This window comes from Rutilus rutilus (genome assembly GCF_951802725.1).
Source record: "Rutilus rutilus genome assembly, chromosome: 24".
Lineage (NCBI taxonomy): Eukaryota > Metazoa > Chordata > Actinopteri > Cypriniformes > Leuciscidae > Rutilus > Rutilus rutilus.
Genome location: NC_140228.1, coordinates 18337421 through 18355193, shown reverse-complemented (window position 1 = coordinate 18355193; position 17773 = coordinate 18337421). Strand labels below are relative to the sequence as shown.

Genomic DNA, 17773 nt, shown 5'->3' with positions numbered 1-17773 from the left:
AATAAATGCCGCATTGCACCTGATAACACATCAACACTATCCTGCAGCAACACTCTTTTTTTTGTGCCATTTTTTAAATCTCAGTGAAAAATACAACGCACATCCAAAAATATTGTATTGGAGTAGGGCGCCTAACAGAAGTATGCTGATGAAAGCAAAGCAGCCCCAAATATATCCCTGCCATGTGTCTGCCTCTTCGTAATGTTAACCTACATTCATAATAAACCAGCTTCCTGTGTCTCTGCCGCAGTCATTAAAGGGAAACGTGCAGGAACTAGATCCAATTCAACGTCCAAAACACGTCTCCACAAACACATCCCTCGTGCTAGGATCTATCTCAACACGTTTTAAGATTCGAATGGGTTTGTCAAAAAGCTCTTTTTCGGTCTCTTTTACTCCTTTTTGTGTGTCTGATGTCAGATTTTTCCCTCTTGCCCTCGGAGGGGGAGGATCTAACCGCGTTGAGTCACGCAGCTGTCAAAGATAGCTGTCACCCAGTTTCCACATCAAACACACTGAATGAGACGCGCAGCCTGTCCCAGGTACCCGACAATGTGTTGCGTCTCCGACAAATGAAAAACGCGCTCCGCGGCGATTCCTCGACAAAAAGAAATATTTCTCTCGATACTTCGTAACAATCTGGAATATTACAGTTGTGTGTGATTAAACCGAGGAAGAATCGACCTCCTTGTTGCCAACGTGAAAAGGGGAATTTTGACGGACATGAAGACCAAAAAGGGTATGTTTCTTCTCGATATGGGTGATATAGCGGCGATATATGTTCTATATTTTTATCGGTGATTGTAACAAATGGATAGAACTTGTCGATGAGGGTTGAACAGAAAATGTCTGGCATCGCATGCTATTGTTTTCCGCTGCAGACAAAACAGCCTTTTTCTCACCATGTGCTGGCGGGCTGTCACAACGAGCCGTTTCGCGTTATTAACACGCATGGGTTTTATTCACAATATATAAGCTTTGATTTGTACAGACATGCTTATATAACAGTTGCATGCATTTTAGATGTTTTAAAGTGTTGTTCCACGAACCAATCTATAACTATAACTTTAAATAGTCTTAAAGGTTACTGTTTTAAGGGTTTTGTCGTGCATGTTTAAGTGTGTAAATGCCTTCGTGTAATAGTTGAACTTATTGGCTTGGGAAAAAAATGTTCACGCGCTCAGAGTTTCTCATAACACTGACTCAAGTTTTGTTGGGAAAATGAGGGAAACTTTCCAAGTTTTTTTTTATTTTTATTTTTTATTTTTTGGACGACTACTTTGTTGCTTTCTTAGCATCTGAACATTTTGTCGCGGTGTAAAATGTGCAACAATAAATGCTGACCTCCTTTTGTGAAGTTTGTGTATTTCGCGCCGCTTCCTCGAGGCGACGCTTTCACATTCCCTCCGACCTCGTGTCTCTCACAGCACACAATAGAGCCCGAGCTATTTTCTGTTATTAAGTTAATATTTCTCATATATTATGACGTATAACCGCGTAGAGAGTCGTGTCAGCCTTTAATCTGTCACCTGGCGTGATTTCACACGTTTTAACCTCGTAAAAAGTCGAAAAAACAGAGTTTGAAATGTCCCACAAACGACATTCTTTTGTTCGGTCTTGAGATTTGCAACAGGTTCCCCTCCCCCTCCTCCTCCTCATGTAGGCCGACGACAAAGTTACTTCTTATTACTCCTCTTCACATGTTCAATCGTTTTCTCACACAACATCAAAGATAAACGTGTACGTGATTTAACTCGTTTCGTTTTTAGTTGAAATCCCACGCTCACACTCGGGCTGAAGTTGGGGAAAGTTTTCTTTCACTTGCAGAGTGCTCATGAACTAAAAGTCCCCTTCAGCACTCTGAGTGAAACGTCTTATTTACAAACTAACCGGTTTATGATACTTGGTAATGATATTCAAGTCATCATCATAAGCAGGAAAAGTTGAAATATCAGCACTTAAATAGATAGTCAGACCAAAATCATAACTCTGTCATCTTTTACTCACCCTCATGTTATTCCAAACCCCCATATTACTTTCTTTCCAGAGAAGGATTTGTTTGGCAGAATGAGACTCAGTCATGATTCAATTTATTTTCTTTTTTCATACAATTAAAGTACTTAGTGATTGATGCTGTCATTCTGCCTTTGTCTTCCATAGAAGAAAATCCTACATGTTTGAGGGCAAGAAAATATTGACAGAATGTTAGTTTTTAGGTGAACTGGCCCTTTAAGTGAGTTTTAAAACAAAACAGTATGTTTATCCAAAGTTTTTCTAGTTTTTGTGAGTGTATTTACAGTGCTCGGAAATGCACGATGACACCTAGAGTCTGTGATGCATCCACTTCATCCATGAATCACATGGCTTTGCTTGACAGCAGGGATGTGACACATCAGCTGCCACACACACTCTCTCTCTCACAGACGCACGCTTATACATGCATACAGACGACCAGGCGCTGTCGTGTAGTGTTTTGCAGTTGGCATTTTGGAGGGGAGAGACTGTGTGTGTAAGATAGGGGGAGGAGGAGAGTCCTTTGCAGGGGTTGGGGGGGTTGATGTTTGACTGGGTGTCTTTTGTCTTCCTTCACACACATGGGTACACACTGATTCCAATTCCCTGAATCACACTTACTGACTGGTAAAAACACATTGCTCATACATCAACTTCACTTCATACTTTACCTGGTTCTCAAAGCCTTTTTTTTTTTTTTTGTATAGAAAGAAAGAATAATGTTGTAAACTTAATCGTTTTTAAGTGGCGTATTTCTTGTCTCGTATGCCTACAGGTGTGTTGGCGATGTCCGGTAGCGAGACGGACGACGAGGACAGTTTGGATGTGCCTCTTGACCTCTCTTCAAATGGAGGAGGGTCAGGGAAGAGGAAGAGGAGAGGAAACTTGCCCAAAGAGTCAGTACAGATACTCCGGGACTGGCTCTACCAACACCGCTACAATGCTTATCCATCAGAGCAGGAAAAAGCCCTGCTGTCCAAGCAGACCCATCTCTCCACACTACAGGTACTGAACATCTATAGAAGTGTGTATATGTGGCCTAGCACAGAACTAAAAAAAGCCCCAAACAAACAAGGGAACAACTGCATGTAATACAGCTTTAAGAATAATCAAAGTTCCCATGGTAATGAAAAACTGGAATGTCAGGGAATGTTACAACGGTGATTTCCAAGCAGTATTATTTTATATATTAATGTAGCATTTAATAATATTTCCAGTTAGCTTTATGTTTTATTTTTTAAGGCAAAATTTCAGTTTGTTTTTCATCTAATTAATTTTTTTAATTTTTTTACCAAAAACAACTTTAATAGTTTTAGTTATCAACACTGTTTTCAAGCCTGGAAAAGTCACACAAAATTATGTTGTATACATTTTTCTAGTTTAGTTGTGAACTATTTGATTGTTTAGAAATTGCTCATAGTGATTGCAACATCTAAAATACTGTATTTAAAATAGATTAAACAATATGACATATAACAAATTGACTGGAAAGTCATGTAAATTCATTGGCCAAAAGGTTTGGGAACTCTGAATAAAAATACATTTGAATGACTCAAAGCAGTTTCTGAAGTTATGCTTCAGACAAGGTCTGAAGTTTCTCACGACTGCTTGTTTCTGTCAAGAATGCGAAGGGGAATTTTTCAGTTTTCTGCTTTGTTGATCAGTAATATATTTATATGCTTCACTGGAGAGCAGTTAACTGTCATCAATGTCTAGTTCAACTGACATTGTGTGAAGGAAACTGAAAGGTTCAATGTCATAAATAGAAGAGAGCCAAAAGAAATACGTCAGAGAAAGAAAAAGTCAGCTCTTTTTGCTAGCGCTACTGCGTTAAGATCACACGTTCTGTCCCCGCTGAGTTTTAGCGTCATATAAACAACACTTCCTGTGAATGCAGTCAATGGAGAGAATTCCTGCGGACAGATGAGTGAATAACTGTTTTGAGTCATCTGAGATGTAGCCACATAGAGAGAAAGAGAGGGAGAGAGAGGGAGAGAGAGACTTGCTCAGACACTGGGCCAGGAATTTCCCCTGCGCTCAGCCAGCTGTCTCACTAACAATAGGGAGACACAATACACACACATTAACATAGTGAAGACTACCAGGCTCAGGCGGACCGTTGGATACACAATACAGCCCCATTACCCAGAGAGCCAAAGAGGCTTCTCTTCTGAAGAGACTCACTGGAAGACAATACAGGAGCATTACCATACTGAGGACTGCATTTTGAAAACGGCCCCTTTAGATACCGAGAAAGAAAAGTTAGAACTCAAGTTATTTCATTATGGCATAGTGTGTGTATTGGGAAAGTAGGCCAGAATAGAATTGTAAAAGTCAAAACAGCTCTGAAACAGCTCTCTATAAATATCATTATTTATAATTATTAAATATAAAATTTTTTAAATTATAATAATAAATATGTATGTGTGTGTATACATATATGTATATGTGTGTGTGTGTATATACTTTTTTTATTATAATTAAAAATATATCATTTAATTAATTTTTATATAATAATTTTATAATTGCATAATAATTATATTAAATATATAATTTAATAATTAAATTCTATATTTTATTAACATTGATTTTATGTTCCTTGCTTAATAGGATTCATTTTAAATCTGCAATGTAAATTATCAGTTACCTGTGGTGCATTATCTACATTGACTAAAAAGGCCAGTGGAGTTCAATCGTTGATATAAACTAAAGGTGTTAACAGTCAGCCATTACTAACGAAGTAATTGGTCTTTTTGTAGAGATGCACACCGAAGTCACTTGTGTTTTCTATACCCTGAAATGTTGGATTTGCATTAGAGTAGATCTCACACCCCCTCAGGTGAGACTCGCCAGAGCCGTGAAAGATACAGCGCTATTAGCATGATTAAGGCCTAAAGCCCTTAGGCCCAAGAAAGAGCCCAGTCTGAGGGATAAAGGTGAACTGTTACTTAGGTGATTGAAAGGAATCCTCACCGCCAAGAGCTTCCTGCTTTCAACTGCCAACTCAGCTTTTTAAAAGAGGAAAAACAAAAATAGAGGCAGAGATCCGTCACATGTTAACTCAATACAGCCTCACGAATTTCCATTTTAAACTTGAGCAAGACAGCGTGCAAACAAAATGAACAAAACAAAAGTTTTTATAGGACTATAGGCTTTGAACTTTGAAAGAAAATAACAGGTGGTAGAAGTTAGAGATAGAATTTGAGGTTGTTCATCCTATAAGAAACTAACAATATTAAGTTGCTTTATTATATAATTTTTATTATAATGCTTTAAGTTTAGTTTCTTGCTTAAAAAAAACTCAATTTAAGTTAATAAAAGTATTATTTATTTTTATTTTCTGGCTTTAAAGAACATTTCCAAAAAAGTACAATATTTAAAAAGTACATAATAAATTATCTACTACTTCATTATTGGATTGCAGGACATGATATATGTTAAACAAAAATATTGACAACAGGATCTACATTTTTAATACAGTATGGTAAGACAATTTGTGATTGCGCTTGTGATTTCAATATATGATCGTATTAGCGTTTTGATGTATCATAATCTGCTCTTCTCTGCACAGGTGTGCAACTGGTTTATAAACGCCCGGCGACGACTCCTTCCTGAGATGCTCCGGAAAGACGGCAAGGACCCCAACCAGTTCACCATCTCGCGGCGGGGCAGCAAGGGTGGCGAGATGCTCAGCGACAACTCCCAGTCCCCGAAACACGGTCTGCTCGCCAACGGAGAGGACCGCAACAGCTACGAGCCCGGCTCGCCTCACTCGACCAGCAACACGCCCACTTCTAACGGTTACCCCAAAAAAGCCCTGTCCCCAAAAACACCCCCCTCGCCCGGACCCGTCTTACCCAGACCCTCCGTCATCTGCCACACCACCATCACCACGGGCACGCAAGGCATCGGCTCGACAACGCGCCTCGGCGTGGAGGGAGCCACGGAGCTGCCGCTCACAGACGTGGCCGGCCTGTTCGGGTGTCGAGGGGAGGGTAACGTCAGCCCCCAGAGCGGCCTGTTCAACACCCCGCCGCCCACCCCGCCCGATCTCACCCAGGACTTCAGCGGCTTCCAGTTGCTGGTTGACGTGGCGCTGAAGAGGGCCGCAGAAATGGAGCTGCAGGCCAAACAGCTCCTCGCCTGAAGACAGAAAACACGGATGGATGAATGAAAAAGCTTCATCGATGTTTGTTTCTTGCCCCGCCCCTCCCAAAAAACTTGACTGAGCAACAGAAAGCAAACAAGCATGGCCTGATCATTTCTATTTTTGGTAAATGTAAATCAAATTGATGAGGATTCCTTTATGTAAAGCATTTCAAGGTGCCTTGGCAGTCGGTTCTTTTTTTTGTATTCCATTTCTATGTAAATAAATATGTATCTTTTCATTTTGTACACAGGGGACCAAAACCAAACACAGTAATACGACTTCCTGTCTTTCCTTCTTTACAAGAAGACGAGCTCTTCTCCCATTCCTCATGAGTCTTTCTTTCTCGTTTTCAGAGATTCGGCTCTATGATTGTCGATTTTTGCCTCATTTTTAGAGAACACGTCTGATATTCTGCCTCGTTTTTTTTGCACAAAATGGCAGGTCATCTCAGTATCTTATCAACTCTAGCTTTCTCTCCAACAGACTCTAATCACTACTGCACCGGGTCATTCTGTGTCTCATAGATGTTCAGTTTTTTGTATTGTTTTTTTTTTGTTTTTCGTTGTAAAATTTCAGATGCTGTCGTTAGTATGTTTCTTTTTTTCCTTTCATTACTCTTGAGGGATATTCAGATGTAGCAGAACTATAGTCTGAGATTTCCTCTGAATACTCAGTGTAGAAACGGCCAGTGAATGTGCCCACATGCTCCCCACACCACCCCTACACACACACACACACACACACACACACACACACAAATACACACCTTGGACAAGTGAGCTGGAAGAATGAACACTACATGAATTGTATTAATTTTTTTTTCTTTTTTTTTTTTTCTTTTTTTTTTTGTTTTTGTTCATTAAGTTGAGACCACTTTCAGAGGATAAAAAGAAAGAATGGTTTTATGTCACCAAATATGTTGATTTCAAGGTTTTGGGACCTTAGACCAGTGCATTTTCAGTAGCCAATGTGACATGATGCCCAATGATGTGACTTCTCCTCCTTACTGTGCAATGTATGTGGCAAATAGGGGTCACACGGTGTTTAAATAAAGTTTTGTTTTCTACAAAATTAATCTTCTTTCTTCTGCTTATTTTTAACTACATTGTTCGATAAGTGTTTGCAGTGGGAAAATGGAAAGGTTCTTATAATCAAGGCTGTTTTTGTTTTGTTTTGTTTTTTTTTTTTATCATGGGATCACGGGAAAGATTAGCCTTCAGATGACATTTCTTTCCAGTAGTGTTTGAAAAATGAAATAACGTGTAAGGTCAGACAGAAAATGTAGATTGCTTTCATAAAGCGGAAGCCAGCATCCAAACGTGATTTATACCAATCCAACACTGCCCTACCTTGACATCTCGCACATATTAAAGGCATGTTCTTACAGGCTATTGCTAAATCATACTGACATTCTTCTGTGTGTGTAAGCTTCACAAGAACGCCAATTAGCATAATCCTGCATTTAATTAGCGGTAGCTAAAACCAGACGTCAACGATGGCTTGCCAATGGCGTCTGTGTGAGTGTGCATGTCTGTATATGAGCACAGACAATAAAGACGGATTAGCGGGGACACGTCTGTCCTGGATATTCAATCACGCTCGGTTAGACAGCTGTTCTTTACTTTAGACTTCTCACTCGGCTGAGATCCAAACAAACATCTCAAAGGGTCAGTTGTGTAGTTGGCAACAAGTGATCAAAGTGATTAGCAGCTCAAAGCGGTTAATTAACCGAACACCTATATTTAAAAAGACATTACATTCTATGATACTAAAGACTTTTTGGATGGAAGGGATGTCTCGCACATATTAGATGAGAGTTTATCTGTTCTTTGGGTTCATCTAAGAAGCCTGAAGCTGTTCACTAATAAGAGTCAAAGAAGATCTGTTCGCCCACTCAGGCCTCAGGCAATGATTTAAAACTGAAAGGCTGTTTTCAACTCAGAGTAAAATATAAAAAGCTAATAGTAATAAAGTTTAAGATAAGCAATTGTGAGATGTGAAGTAAAAACTGTGAGAAGTAAAGTTACGAGTCGCAATTGTGAGCTAGAAAGTCACAAAGACGTAAAGGCGGAATAATAGTGAGAAACTTTTAAATAAGCCAAATTCGAGTCAATAGTCAAAATTGTGCAAAATAAAGTTACAATTATGAAATCACAATATTAGAAATAAAGAAAATAATGAGAAGCATCTTAATTATGAAAAATAAAATTGCAGCTGTGATATAAAGTCAATTGTGAGCTGTCACAAAAGTAAAAAAAAAAAAGTAGTTGTAATTATGAGAAATATGACGCAATTACTGACTGCCATAATTGTCCAAATTAAATCAATCAAAAATAAAAAAAGCAATTTTGAGTCACAATTTGAAGAAATAAAGACAATTACGAGAAAGTCGCAATTACTAGAATATAAAGACAATTATGAGAAACAATGTCAACTGTGAGATGTAAAGTCTCATATACGAGAAATAAAATCGTAATTGTGAGTTATGTGTGAGATGCAATAGTGATATCAAGGTGATATCTTGTCATTTATCTCTATTTACTGGATAGAACAAACAGATTTATTGAACATTCAGTGCTATACATTTATTTGAAAATGAATCACTTCATGGCTGTGAGCATCTGTAACATTTTAATGATCAAAATTTCATACACGTGCCATAACATCAACAGTGTAGATACAATAAATACAAAATGTAAGTAGTAAGATATCCTTAGATGTAGGTTACATTTACAATGAAGAACATTCATGTATTTACACACAGTCATTTTGATAAAGTTTATGCTTTTACAAGAACAGTAAATACACAATTTCTTGCCTTCATTTCCCAAAATATTGTGGTGAGTGCACCGTCCACAGTTTGGCAATAAAACATAGTCTGATTTTCTTTTATTTGGGAAGATAAAACCCTAAAAAGTCTGGACTTATTATGTTTCCAGATATAAACCAATATTTTAATTGATAAGGTATAATCTCCAGTATCAGACCTCTTCATGATACACACACACACACACACACGCACACACACACACACACACGTTATATAGTCTCCCCTGAGGCTATGTTGTGCATGACTATTATATATTCATAAATTAAGGCCGAGCGTTTAAACATCAATAATATTTCAAACAAACATTAACCACAGTAGAAGGGCTCTAGTGCATAATAACGGGAATGAAGAGTTTAGTTAAAAAGATAAATACTACAAGGATCAAACTAAAGCCAATGCAACTGAACTGTCTATGAAAATAGAAAATGGCTGCACATTGGCTGCTGGGAAATTAATATCAATATATATTTATAGTGATGTGTCTATCCACAGTGAAATAGTTAGAGCAAAGAAAAAAGAAATAGCTCTGTTTATTTAACATATTTAACAAGTGCAAATTAGTATTTGTTATTGAAAAGTATCAGAAAGTGCAGTTAGGATTTGACTAGTATTGAGTAACTTGTCAGTGCAACTATGATGCAGCGCAAATCAATTACAAGAGCAGCACAAGAGTGTGTGAATGATTCAACGGTTAAGATGGGTTTCATTAAATAGAAAAATTAATAAACTGCTGGTATGTGCTCTGCTTTGATACATGTGTCTACTTGCACTTTCTCCTAAGGGTTGCTGAAATTATATACATCTAAGTATAAATGAAAACAAAAGAAAGTAGCTGATCTATATTACAAAGTATCAACTGTGCTACATATCGGTTGGGAAAAAAAAAAACGACGCCTTTAGGAAAATTAGGAAGCACTTGGGTACATGCACTTGATGTGGAAATAACACAAACACACACATACACACTTGGTTGAGGATACAGACTATCATGCTAACTAGTGATTATAAATATAATAAATAAATTGCCTGTCACAGTTGGTGTTTTTACAAAAAAAAAAAAAAATATTATGTAGGCTATTACATTTATAGAGTTGTGGCATTGCAGTTTTAATATTTCAAATGATACTTTTAAGCATTATTGAAATTCAAAAGCTATGGTAAAGAGAGAAATTGATGTCTGACTGTCCGTTTATATGCGTTTCGTCTGATCTTAAATATCTCTACAACTTCCTCATTATAAAATAATGATATTTTACTTTATATCCATTTATACAAACATTTAGACAAATATAGTGAGCTATATTAGTGAGCAGTCAGGAAGGCGTCTTATAATTCATCATTTATATATTTACAAAATACGCATTTTTTAAAACTATCTAATGTCAAGCTCATCATAACAACAATGGGGCGTGATTTGACTATTTGTCTGTCAACGATGAACGGAAAACCGCTAAGCAACGTGACACAATCACGGCCAATCAGATGTTTAAAGTACAGTAATAAAGAGCAGAATGGGCCAATGAGATTTCACAGTGGGCGGAGCTATTCAATGCCACAGAATTCGAAAATGTCCTGTCGGTTGTTGTGGTGGTTGTGGCTGGCTCGTTCACACTGACAGCGATTTTATTGCTGGAGGAGTTGCTAGACACTCTCATGTCGAATTACCTTGCACATGTCACCAGAAATGGCTTTATGTCAACAACAAAAATGTACACGCATACACAAACTGTACACAGAAAATGATGGAAGCCATAACTAAGTAAAAAAGACAGTTGTGAGATACAACTTTCTAGATCATAAGATATAAAGTCATAATGTGAGAAATTACATCATAATTGTGAGAAATAAAGTCGCAATTCACGATATAAGCTTGCAATTACGTCAAGTCAGAATTACGAGAAATAAAATCTCAATTGTGATAGTTTAATTGTGAGTCTGTGATATATAAAACCCAATTATGAGTAATAAAGTAACAATTACGATATAAAGTCGCAATTATCACTTACATGATCAGGGTCACAATTGTGATTAAAAACACAGTTATGAGAAATAAAGTCACAATTGCGATATAATGTTGCAATTATCACTTAAAATCACAATTACATTAAGTGAAGTCACAATTAGGAGAAATAAATCTCGTGATATATAGAGTCACAATTGTGATATATTAATTGTGCGACTGAGATATAAAAATGCAATTGTGAGAAATAGTCACATTTATGATATAAAGTCGCAATTAACATTTAAAATTGCAATTACATTAAGTAGTCACAATTGCATTAAATAAAAGATCTTCTGATACATTGGATCACAATTGTGGTATATTGTTAAGAATCTGAAATCTGAGAAAAAATTGTCACAATTATGATATAAAATCGCAATTATGAAATAAAAAGTCACTGCAATTGTGAGAAATAAGTTAACAATTCACTGGACACATCCACATCACACCACCATATGTATATCACCAGAAATCTGCAAATATCTCTGAAAATAAAAAGACTTCATTGCTGTCAGTGTGAACGGGGCTTAATGCTGAATGAAATCCCTGACTGCCCGTATGTAATGTTTCATAACGTGGACATATGAATGGCTGATGAATCAGAGGTGTGAAGAGTGGTTTGTTCTGACAGTGCTTCTGTCAATGACGTGAACGTGTTGAGTGGGGACTGATAAAAGTGTCACATTTGTCAGATACGATGGACATCTTTGTCAGTCAAACAGGTGAGTGGCAATGAGAGATAGAGAGTGGACAAAACAGGAGATAAGATGGGAGGATGGGAGAGGACGACCGAGTGGGAGGTTGAAAAATTTGAGAAGAAAGAAGAGAAGAGGTGGGTTTTCCATTCTGTCCCGTGATACTGAAAACAGAACGACCTCGCCCGGTCTCAGAGGTGCAGGGCGACACGTGAGAGAGTGTGGCACATGTACAGAAAGCCTGACACCCACATGTATACATACATACACGACAATCAAAGCTACATTGGCCGTTGAAATCTTCAGAAGTGATCGGTATGTTGCCCTTTTTAGAAGTTAGGTTCTCTTTGAGAACACAAGACATATGGCTCTTACACGGTAACCGCAAAAACTACAAAATAAATAATACAATTCAGTAGTGTGCAATATTTGGGTAGTAATATTAACAGACATGATAATATGCTGTGTTTTAGGCATGAATATATATATTTATTTATATTCATATATATATATATATATATATAAAATTGGTTATTTTAACAATTAAATATAGTGTCTAATAGTAATATTAAAGTCTTTGGGAGTTTAACAAGGGAGCTAACAATGGCAGGACAGAGGAAGAGAGTAAAATTAAGTCATAAATACAGTAGAAGCCCACAGTGAAGAAACTCTCTTTTACACAAGAAAAAGGAGTGATTATGTTACAGCTACCCTGCCTTTGTCATTCAGTGCTATTGTGTTATGGTTGGAGATGAGTGTGTGTGTGTCTATTAGGCTTCTAAGCACCCGGTTTTCAGTGTGAAAGTGTTTATAATCGTGTTTGGGCCTCTGGGATGTATATTTCGATGCTGTCGGCGCATTCTGTGGCAGAGTTCTGGCGCTGAGAGGCGGCGGCACGTTTAGCCGCTAACAGCCGCTTACGAGCCTCCATCCGCTGGGAGCCCTCCAGAGACCGGTCTCTCACTAGCATGGGACCCTTTCCCGGCTTCCTGGGTACTGGAGGGGGCACGCGCTTCTCCTGGACATCAACGACAAACTGGTTAGTGTCACTCCGCGATGTAACACAACACAGCTAATGCATGCAAATGGGGGGGGGGGTGTCATCTGTTGGGTCATCTGCAATATTTAGTCGTGTTTGAGTGCCAGGCATCAGCCAAATACATTAAGTGAGCGCTCAGGGGTGGCAGGGCCATTACGGAGGGCCGTTTTCGTCAAATAAGAGTTCAAGCCATTTGGCATGAAGTAAAAGGGACCTCTGGATGTGAACCACATGCAGCGTGCAAATGGGAGCATCACCTCAAAACCCGATCACTGTCAAACACAGAATACATAAAATAATAAGAAGTGAGCAAAACAAATCAGATAATAGCATAACGCATGCAACATTCATAAATGTAATAAGATAAACATTCAAATAAAATACTATATGAAACAATAAAGCAACTGATCTTAAAGGGATAGTTCACCCCAAAATGTTGTCATCATTTACTCACCCTCATGTTGTTCCCAAACTGTACAAGTTTTTTTTTTTCTTCTGTTTAACACAAAGATATTTTAAAGAATGCTGGTAACCAGACAGTTGACGGCACCCATTGACTTCCATAGTAGGAAAAAAATACTATGAAAGTCAATGGATGCCTTCAACTGTTTGATTACCAGCATTCTTCAAAATATCTTCTTTTGTGTTCAACGGAAAAAAGAAACTCATACAGGTTTAGAACAACATGAGGGTGAGTAAATGATTACAAAACTTTAATTTTAGGGTGAACTATCCCTTTAAAGTCAGAGTACACACCATATTTAACTGGATGCAAATACAGAAAACTGTCCGTTCAACACATTGTGCTGAAAGTTTGAATTATATGCCGGTTGTTATTTTCTGTGCTATTCCATTAAATAGGGACTGGGTCTGTCAAGCTTCAAAAAAGACACAAAAGCACCATAAAAGCATCGTTAAACTAGTCCATGCAACTCGACATCTGCCCTAGCGCTCCTTGGGTTGTTCGTAAGAATTTATGAGAGAAGTAGTTAAGTCTGATTCACAAACAAATTTGTGCTGTTTTTGTGCCCTTTTTAAGCTTGAAGGCCTCAGGCTTCATCATAAAACATAGTGACCTGTACAATTATTCAAAACTTTCCTTTTTCATGCCACAAAAACAACAAAGATTCCACCCCTCACAAGGGTCATTTTTAGCTTGCATCAAATTAAATATCACATCTACTCTGACATATATTGAACAGTTTCAATAAACCAACCATGCAGCATCTTAAGAAATGTCGTCGCAAATTGCTTTGTGTCAGCTGTGGTATTCTTAGCCATTTTAAGAGAGTGTGTAATGCATCTGGATTTGTGATGTAAAAATCTGTACCTTTCTCTCAGGAGGCTCCAGCGTTCTCCAGTTGTTAGCTTTCAGCTGGTGTAGCTCATCAAACTTCAGACTGATGTTCTCAATGGACAGCTGCAGCATATCCCAGAATCCTGCCAGATCTTGAGACACGGGCCGCGGGTGGGCGTTGGGATTCTGACAGATTATACACAAAACATCTGTTAATTGGGGGTGGGGGGTGGGGGCAATATCTAACTAAGTGATACTGATTTGTCTTATATCAATTCTACTGAGGCTAACACAGCCACTCAGGGGCGGAGTCACCAAGTGTCGCTCTGCTCTGATTGGCTAATGGATGTGTGCTTCATACATACCAAGTTTTCTTCACAGAGCTCCCGGAACTGCTGAAATTTCTGCGACATCAGCAACTGAGCGCTCCCCACCGCACTACGAATCTTGCCGAGGACTAAACACACACAAAAAAAGAGAATCAGCTGTTGTAAAGTGCAGTAAGTAGCATGAAAAGTTGATTAGCACAGTATGAGAAACTCTATGTAATTACACAGCAGTGAATGTGTGCGTTTGTGTTGCAAAGGCTTAGACAGCAAGTTAATGTTTAAATGCTGTCTCTTTGAAGCGAGAAGGGGGTCATAAATATCTAAGGCTTGGGAACTTAAATGCAGGAACCAGAGGAGCAGGGGGAGTGTTTACCATGCACACCAAACAAACACCAGCCAGAGCCAACGAGCCAAGAAATTCGCGCACACACATACAGAACAAGAGTGCGATGTAAAAAGATAGATTGAGAGTGAAAGAAAGTAAATAGCATATCAGATTACCAAACAAGGGTGAATTCTCTTAAAGGAAACTAATGTTTGCCATGTGGGGGTCATTTAAAGGCTTCCGCCTTGGCCCGAGGAGTGACTGCAGCGTGTCTCTGTGGATTGCAGTTTAAACAGTGATCTGACGAAATGAACTCGCTCTGTTTAACATATGCAGCAGCAAGAGACCATATGGCAAACAATGTGCTGTCATAGGACACGGAGATTAGCATATTTTATGTATTCAGGGAAAGAGGGAAGGGTTAGAGAAGAGAGAGTGGAAGGAGACAGATATAGAAACTGAGAGGAAGAAGAAAATATACAGAGAAAGAGGGAGCGAAAGAGACGAGGGAGACGGGTGGCTCCCTGCTGGTAGAAATGTCTGGTATGTGAGAGGGAGACAGACAGGAGATAGATGAACAAGCAGGCTTTGTGAGTGACACGAAGACGGTCACTGCGCTGTGTGTGTGGGTGTGTGTGCTTGAGCGGGGAAAAGGCGGGAAGTGGGAGAAAAAGACACAGGCTGGCCGGAGGTAACCAGAATGTGAAATGACCTTGTGCACTGGTAGTTTTGTTGAAGTGGCTGATTATTCTTCAAACGACTTGCACACACAGACTGTACAAATGTCACTCTAAATATAGTTTTGCATTTAAATGACTACCTGACTTTAAAAATAAAATAGCGGATTTGGAAATTCAGTAATTTATCTACAATAACTATTTTGCTTCAATTACTTTGCTATATGTTTTAAACTAATTCAAAACCTAGTGAGTTGCCTACCTAGAAAGAATTTTGGGGGATCAAAGATGCATTTAGAACATTCAAATCGAACATATGAATCTCCCCAAAAAAGTGCTGTTGAACTGAAAAATGTAACTGAAAAAAATGTAACTGAAATGTAATTCTGTCATAACAACTCTCAGAGTGTTTGGCATGGTAATAGCATGAGAATGTTGATCAATTTGGTCTTGGCGAAATAGATCTGCTACGCTAGAGCAAGTACGGGACTTGTACGGTTACTGCCAATACATACAAGACATGCAATGCTGCTACTCTTCAGTATAACATACATGAATTACCCGTAGCAGATCTATACAGGTGGAGCTGGGGAAGGTGGAGGGTTTCTGAAAGCGCACTGCTCTGCTAAGGCAAATGCATATGCAAGTATTTGAAGGTTGAGCACTAAGCTCATTGGCTACTGATACAGCAGGAACCAATCAGCCGTGCCCTATAGAGATTGATATGATTGCAAGCGTTTCAGTTTAGGAGTTTCATTACAGAACTTTGTATTGCTGCTGAATCGAACATTCTAAATGAGTCTATAATGCCACAAAATGCTGTTGAATCAAATGTTATAAATTAATAATTAATGCCGAAAAATGCTGTTAAAACAAACATTCTAAATGAGTCTACTTCCCAGATCTATAATGCATAAAAATGCTGTCTAGATGGGCTGCCTACTACTTTTTTTTAGGGTCATTATCTCAGAGTTACTCACTGTCTTCCGGTAGCTCATTCTCTCGCTCATCCTGTTCCATCTGTTGGCACCAGCCCTCCATCCTCTCCACCTCTGCATGCAGCAGCTTCAGAAACCAGCGTCCGTCCTGCGGACACACAGAGACTGACACTTCACTTGCGTATTCCTCCTCCATGGCTCCATCCATCCAGGGGACCGGCGGGGGCAGAATGGAGGGGTCGAAGCCCACGTCGTTGAAGTCATCCTGGGTACAGGCATGGTAGTGGTTCCCAGAGCCCTGGATGCTGACAGTGGAAGTGGATGCATCCTGGGACGGCTGGCGGATAATGGGCCCCTGGTGGGTCTGCGTGAACTGGTCATCGCCGAGAACCTCCAGAAGATCAAGATCAGCTTGAACGGCAGTGGTGACGCTGTTAGAGCGTGTGACTCTGCGGTAGCTGGAAAGAAAAGATGAATAGTGTAGTGTATAGTTTGTGTTCGAATCATTTAGCTAAATGTACATCTAATGCTCAGAAACAATGTTGACACAAACGTTTCTATTGCGCCGTTGACAATAACAAAGACTAGATATAAAATGTGCATCATAACAATGCATTAACTATTTTAATTAAAACATACTGTTGACAAAAAAATATGATGGGAAATTTAAACACTTTATTAAGGTTTTCAAGGACAGTTTCATAAAGTGAAAAAGTTTTTTGGGGGGGGGGGTCAGTAAGATTTTTTTTATGTTTTTGAAGAAAAGTCTCTTGCTGCATTTATTTGATCAAATATACAGTAAAAACAATAATATTTTTTAGTATTATTACAATTTATAATAACCATATATATATATAATTTATTCCTGTGATGGAAAAGCTGCATTCAGTCTTCAGTGTCACATGATCCTCCAGAAATAATTCTAATATGCTGATTTGGTGCTCAAGAGACATTTCTTATTATTATCAATGTTGAAAACAGTTGTGCGCTGCTTAATATTTTTGTGGAAACTATGATGTATATTTTTTCAGTATTTTTTTGATGAAAATAAAGTTCAAAAGAACAGCATATATTTGAAATAGAAATATTTTTTAACATTATAAAATGCTGAATAAAAGTATAAATTTCTTTCAAATGAAATCTTACTGACCCAACCTTTTAAACGATAGTGTATATGTTGATTTTTTGTTGTATGATGCTAAATAGTTGGATTCATAACAATGGATGAATATGATGACAAAACATTGGCAAAAGTTGAAGAATGCTCCAAATGTACTTACGATGTTCAAATAAATTACATTAATTGGGTTGCAATTTTCTGTTGAGACTTCCTTCTAAGTAACTGTAGCCTATGATATTGAATACATTCGTAACAAACACAGACACACACACACACACACACACATCTCCTCTCCTTTAGGAATAGAGAAGGATAACATATCAAAGCGATCTGGCTTAGATCTGCTACTCTGTGTTTG

At 38.3% G+C, this 17773-nt stretch overlaps 2 protein-coding genes across 10 annotated transcripts in view; one reads left to right on the top strand and one right to left on the bottom strand.

The window, feature by feature from the left end:
* The first annotated feature begins 243 nt into the window (after nt 1-243).
* tgif1 (TGFB-induced factor homeobox 1) lies at nt 244-7230 on the top strand. Its single transcript, XM_084398573.1, has 3 exons — nt 244-739; nt 2789-3018; nt 5585-7230. Exons 1-3 carry the CDS (start codon nt 724-726, stop codon nt 6158-6160), a joined length of 822 nt encoding a protein of 273 aa, XP_084254699.1. The 5' UTR covers nt 244-723; the 3' UTR covers nt 6161-7230.
* Nucleotides 7231-8782: 1552 nt separating this feature from the next.
* The window catches only part of dlgap1b (discs, large homolog-associated protein 1b), a 143759-nt gene continuing 134768 nt past the window's right edge, over nt 8783-17773 (bottom strand). For 7 of the 9 annotated variants that reach the window (XM_084399643.1, XM_084399648.1, XM_084399646.1 and 4 more), the window contains 4 exons: nt 16338-16753; nt 14392-14483; nt 14060-14212; nt 8783-12708 (listed from right to left, as the gene is read on the bottom strand). In XM_084399643.1, coding sequence (XP_084255769.1) covers nt 12499-12708; nt 14060-14212; nt 14392-14483; nt 16338-16753 — 871 coding nt within the window. In that variant the 3' untranslated portion in view covers nt 8783-12498. Of the gene's footprint in view, nt 13002-14059; nt 14213-14391; nt 14484-16337; nt 16754-17773 lie in introns of all 9 variants that reach the window. The other 2 variants (XM_084399650.1, XM_084399649.1) reach the window with 2 other exon arrangements.

Bases quoted from the DNA above. Each gene is read 5' to 3' on its own strand.
- tgif1 (XM_084398573.1), top strand. The intron at 3,019-5,584 runs GTACTGAACATC...TTCTCTGCACAG, and splicing joins CCCATCTCTCCACACTACAG to GTGTGCAACTGGTTTATAAA.